General features: G+C 31.6%; 1 protein-coding gene and 1 long non-coding RNA gene across 2 annotated transcripts in view; both read right to left on the bottom strand.

Moving 5' to 3' along the window:
* The window catches only part of LOC106461613, a 36,861-nt gene extending 33,808 nt beyond the window's left edge, over positions 1-3,053 (bottom strand). Inside the window, exons 1-2 of the long non-coding RNA XR_001290933.2 lie at positions 2,861-3,053; positions 2,316-2,499 (exon numbers count right to left, since the gene is read on the bottom strand). This is a non-coding gene — a long non-coding RNA (uncharacterized LOC106461613). The remainder of the gene's footprint in view (positions 1-2,315; positions 2,500-2,860) is intronic.
* A 1,531-nt stretch (positions 3,054-4,584) lies between these two features.
* Positions 4,585-6,308, bottom strand: part of LOC111086292 — a 16,279-nt gene continuing 14,555 nt past the window's right edge. Inside the window, exon 5 of the mRNA XM_022388615.1 lies at positions 4,585-4,845. Coding sequence (XP_022244323.1) covers positions 4,699-4,845 — 147 coding nt within the window. The 3' untranslated portion in view covers positions 4,585-4,698. The remainder of the gene's footprint in view (positions 4,846-6,308) is intronic.

The raw sequence follows: 6,308 nt of genomic DNA, 5'->3' as shown, positions 1-6,308 counted from the left end.
GCCTAAAGAAGTCAAACCTTAATAAACTACATCGTTACATGTTCATTAACTTATAGTTATCACTCTGTTAACAATAATGTATTTGAAGAAATCAAACCTTAATAAACTACATCGTTACATGTTCATTAACTTATAGTTATCACTCTGTTAACAATAATGTATTTGAAGAAATCAAACCTTAATAAACTACATCGTTACATGTTCATTAACTTATAGTTATCACTCTGTTAACAATAATATATTTGAAGAAATCAAACCTTGATGCATAGTTTCGTCGCATGTTCACCATAATGTTTTATTAACTTATAATTTTCAATGATAAAAAGAAATAATCGTTTCAGAAAATATCTATAGTGAAAAATAAGAAATCACATTAGGTTACTTTCATCCTGTAAATTTATCATGTTACAGGTTTGTTTTTTATAGTACAAAAGCATTAGCCAAGGAATCTAACATAAATAAAAGCCAGTGTGTGCCACGTCACGCTTGATTTCTCGAAATAGGAGTCATAAAAGCCAAAATGCATTTATCAGGATAGAATAGTTCGATTACTATCTGCACATTACGATTTTAGTGACGGGGTGAAAGGGGCTATGAGGGTGTGTGTGAGTGTGTCATGAAACCTTATAAGTGTAGTAAGTGTTGGTATAATAAGCCTAAAGTAAAGACGTAGTGTGTGATCACCTAACCAAGAGCTATGTGCATAAAATTTATCATGAAAGTAAAAATAACGATTCAGTGTTAAACTTAAATCTTTCTGAATTAAGCTATTTTCTGCTATATCACCCACATTTATAATAAAAAACAAACCTCTTTTAATCAACGGAGACTTTAAATTAAGAAATCAACAAATATTTTTCCAGTTTTGTTGTCTATACAATTCATTTTATACTTTCAGTACATAGACTAACAACAATATTAGGTTATACTTTTGATACCAAGCAACATGACATAAAAGCCATTGTTTGAACGTAGTGTAACCAAAACACACTGGCTTTTATATATTTTTTGTTATTAATCTAACTGATTGTTATCAATAATTATTCCATGAATACGTCACGAACTCATTTCATGAATGATCTTAATTTTGATTGGCTCACAAAGAAATTTACCGACGTTCGACAGCCTCGACTGCACTTTTCTGCATCTTTGTTGGTCAAACTTGATTTCGCAAAATTTACTTATTTCATTTAATTATGAAATCTGAGGACAGGGTATACTATGGGGCTAATATGCTAGGTTTCCTTCATAAAACATTGTGACATTAGAAGTTTTTCATGGGCAGGAATTATCATCTTAAGATTTTTCCTCCTTAAGTCTTATAAATAAATCCCGTCGTAGGCAATGAGATTTATTTGTAAGACTAAAATAATTTGAACTTTAAATAAAACGGTTTTTAAGCAGCTTCGATATACATATCTTTTATGCGCCTGGAGGGCGATTATAGTATTCAGATGATCAGTTGAATATTCTATTTAATTATGATCTACAGCGAACATTTAATTAAATTTGTGATTGTGAAAAAGAGTACCTAGCATTAAAACTTCGAGTACTGATGGAATTTTTCTTTTGGGCAGTGTTTTCTGTTAGTGTTTAATTTTTAATGAAAAAAAATGTCAAAAAATACTTCAACCTAAGTTTATAATATCATGTTTAGCCCCACAAGGTTCAAAGATTATATAAATATTCGCCTGTAAATCACATTTTCTTGCATGATAACTCGAGTACTGCTGGGAAACTTAGAATCAAAGGTAAAAAAAACACGAAAAAGCTAACAATGTCTTTAAAACATAAGCCTATTTAGTTCCCTAAAATCAAATTTGAACTAACAAGTGTAAACTCCAAATCCACGAGGATGTTATATCAAATGACTCCTTACTATTTGAATAAAATAGGAACAAGTTTGTATATGGTTATCTTTGCTGTATTAGGTTTAGTAATCAATCCCAACATAGTAATAGCAAAAAAACAAAATTAAATTCATCCAAAACTGCCAATCTACAGTGTGATTTCGTCATTTAATCCCTACACTTTTTAGTTTCATTATTCCATCAAAAACAACGTAAACCTATTTATTTTAATAGTGCAAGATAGGCCTAAATATTTGATTTCGCTTGCCGTCACGGTTCCGAGGTCGCTCGCAAGTCAAACACAACAACGTAACCATTTTTTGTTTACACCGACACTGTACCAGTACTTACACTGTAGTAGTACTCGTAACTGTATCATGCACGCTCTGTAGGTAATTCGTTTTTGTTTTGACAAAACAACAATTTTAAGATATAAAATCTATTTCATAACTGAACAATACTCACGCTTGAATCGATTTTGACAATGGCCACCTCTCCATCTGCGCTTGATAACGCATATTTTCTATCTGTTTCTTCAACATGTCCTTGTCCATTTTAGCAATACCCAATGAATCCTTGGTGTCGGTTGACATCGATCTCAGGCCTTATATAAAACTCACTACTCCGAGGGAGGGCGCTACTCTCGAGACTCGAGGGGCAAAAAAAATAAAAAAAGGTTTATATTCGGAAATAAAACTGGTTTATTAAACTTTTAATGTCAAAAGATTTGTGAGTGTTATTATAGTATTTTCCTTTATCCTTTTTTTACTATAAAATTGAGTTGTAAGTCACGTTCACTTAGAAACATAAATTATTACTGAAAAAAGTTGAAACATTATTTATATATTTCTGAATGACAAGCAAATACTTAACCATTAAAGTAGCTCACTCTTCATAAGATACAAGAAGTTTCTACCTTCTCATTACCGTTTATTTATTTCCTAACCGGGCTGAAGCTGGTATACCTGAGACTTGTTTTAACCTAATGAAACAGCAACTATAACACTCACCTTTGACACAACAAATGTTAGCTCGAGAAACGACGACGACGTTAAGACGCGTTTTTTATCTTACTGTGACTACAAACATCAATTTTTCTTTTTAATTTACTAAACTTATTTATGAACGAATGGGTTTGGTAATCTAATTATGCAACCAAATCAACTGGATGTAGAACAATTCCTCTTAGTTCTGGCATTACAAAGGTTTCAAGCATGTGCAGAAAAATTATGTGTTCCTATCAAAATGCCAGACGAAACCTTTGAGTGGCAGGATTGGAATCCTGTACATCTGGTATGTTGAACCGGTCAGGAAAGGGCTTTTTTCTAAGGCATCTGATGCAATCAGAAATAACATGAAACCTTGTAGGGGTTGCCATGTGACTTTGTTTTACTTGTTTTTTTGTCGTTGTTTATAAGTGATTATATTCTGTACAGTTGCCTCTATTACATGCAGTGGTCAGAAGCGATCTAGAGATCAAGCAAACAAAATATGAATGTTTAAAAACTGTCTATAGAAGGTACATGAGTTGGTGAAACTTAAAGAGAGGGAGAAATAAAATAATATGGAAGTTATATTTGTCGTTATTAACAAAATATAAAACATTTGAAATGTTCTTAGATAATAGGAATTTCAATAACAGACCCACTAGCACGTGAGTGTTTTTTTTTTAAGTTCATGAAGCATCACAAAATGTAAACTATGGCATCTTACCCACCCTATAAATAGATATATTTATATATATGTACTATTAATAAATATATATATATATATAAAAGAAGAGGGCGCCAACTAGGAAGGTTTACATATTTTTATATTATATCGTGCATTACTTAATTACACAAACAAATCAATGTATATGCGTATACACTGAGAGGTAGAACTTCGCCATACTATCAGATATAATGGAAGTAATCAGTTCCTCAATACACTTAATTTATTGTCGTTGGAAAGATTCGTTGTTTTCTCCCCATCAGTTTTTGCTGAGAAATAATATCATCCTAGCAACAAATCAAATTCTTCATTTCGAATTTTAAATGATGTAAACGCTTCACGTGTTCTTGTAGACAAATCTGTTTTTTGACTTCTGTCATTCTATCTGATACACAATTTCATTCAGTACGAAACACACATTTGTTATCTTTACTTAACAAAGCCAGTTGATTTGTTTTCGTGAATTGAGACAAATTATCGTGGACTTAAACACTGATTAAATTTCTCACACCTTCTAGAGTCCGCGGGGAACCACTGTCATCAGTTTCTGTATCACACAACAGCACTTTTATTTCAAACAGTCTGTAACCAAGTGTTTTTCATTTAAAAGTGAGTTGCAAATTGAGTTCACCACTGAGATGGTTTCCACTATTTGTATATTAATTACAATAAGACGGTGCAGTCTTTGAGATGTTTTTATTGGAAACCAATGGTAACATTTGTGACATATTTCGTGTATCTCGTGTATTTCAATTTAAAAACTTTATGAGTATTTATCTAAATCAGATTTTTTGAAGTGGTATAAATGTAAAAGTAATTTCATTTGGAACTATTTTGGGTGTTGAAGTGGTAAAATGATTGGTAATTCTTCTTTGCATCAGGTTTCAGGGGTGGTAAGACTCTAAAAATATTCACTTTAATAAGTATTTTGCCAGTGCTGTCTAAATACTGTATCCTGTCACGTTAATTAGCACGTTAATTAAACAGTTTTCTACCAATAAACATTTTTCGTTCAAATGAATAGCGGGTAGAAGAAAAGGTTGAACATTTTATTATTACTATTACCATACTGTACAAATAACATTAAAGTCTGTAGTGGAAAACCAAATCTGTCATTATTCTCTCAGGTTAAATTTCAAAGCTCGTCTTTAGATTCGGTTTTTGTCGCGTCAGGACTTGGCATAGATTCAACGTCTACTTCATTAGGCTTAGTTTTGCTCTCGGACAAACGGTTATGGAGTTCTTCGTTGGCTTCTTCCATAGTTAGACCTTCTGGTGTTACCTTAGTGTGACAAGTTAAAATAATAAATTCACAAGAAATAGGCTTAACATTTAGTAAATTAAAATTAAAAATTGATTGTAGTGTAACGATCCATGTTATATTTATTTGGATAAATAAAACTTCAAAATATCTGATATCTGGATAAAAACTAAATTACGCTACTTAAGTTGATTAAAACGCCAATTGCGATTAACATTTGCGATAAGTTAGTCACAATAGTAATGATCTTCTTGCTTATTTATACAGTTATCTGAATTTATCTATAAAATTGGGAATTAAACATATTCTAAGAATCAATTGTCTTACATATTACTTATATAAATTTTTGCCCTAAAGGAAAATTTTGGTAAGAATAACACATTTTAAAAAGCACAAAGCAGCCATATTACATTGAATATTGAGAACGAATTATTAAGTTACCATTAATTTGTTATATTCTTCTCATATCTTTTCGTCTACACTTATAATGTAAATTTTTACAATGTCGACACCTCATGGAACAATGGTGCCACGTACATTATAACGTAATTTTTACAATGCCAACACCTTGCAGACTCGTACACAAGTTTTTCACTTTGGGTGTACTTTCTTGCCCGTAACGGTAACAATGACGTTTTACCACAATGTTAGCAGTACTTTTGCTTCCAAGCTTAGATATGACCTTGCCTTGTGCTGTTATGTAACGTGTAAAGAAGCAGAGTTGTCACGTACACAATGATGTAATTTTACACTATCAACAGCCAGTGGTATAGTGTAATGTTTGAAAAAGAAGGGTTGACTGTCTTAGCATGTAATACACAGTGAATCAGGTTTTCCTAAATTCTAAATTCAAACCCTAACTATTTGGTAGCTAATATAACAGCGCTATCAAACTAAATAAATTTACGAACTTACTAAGTAGTTTAAACTTTAGAAAACGTTAAATAACTAAACATTCAGTCATATTTTAACATATAAAGGTCTAATTATACTAAAATATCCATAAAAGAAATGGAATTGCTGTGTTATTTAATTTCCCGCCAGTTAAATCAAAATATTCAAAGAAACTTCAATTTAGTGTTTCACTGCAAGTACATATGGTTCAGTATTTTTTTTTTCACATAGCAGCATGCACTTATTACAGTTTTATGTATTTCAGGTTAAAGTTTTGAGGTTATGCAGTATGAATTATTGCAGTTGAAAATATTTGAAGAAAATAGAAGATGTCAAAAGAACCGAGGGAAAGTTTCTGTGGTTAGATCTTGAATATAAGTTTCTAAAGATGCAGTCCAAAGAACTTTGGAAATATATCAAGCAACTCACAGGTGGACACATCGAACGAACTGTAGCATCTTGAATACAAATCTCTAAGGATGCAATCCAAAGAACTTTGGAAAGATATCAAACAACTCACAGGTGGACACATCGAACGAACTGTAGTATCCTGAATACAAATCTCTAAGGATGCAATCCAAAGAACTTTG

This window comes from Limulus polyphemus, unplaced genomic scaffold (assembly GCF_000517525.1).
Source record: "Limulus polyphemus unplaced genomic scaffold, Limulus_polyphemus-2.1.2 Scaffold997, whole genome shotgun sequence".
Taxonomy (NCBI): domain Eukaryota; kingdom Metazoa; phylum Arthropoda; class Merostomata; order Xiphosura; family Limulidae; genus Limulus; species Limulus polyphemus.
The sequence above is the reverse complement of the archived record's forward strand: the minus strand, read 5'-3'. Positions and strand labels throughout refer to the sequence as shown.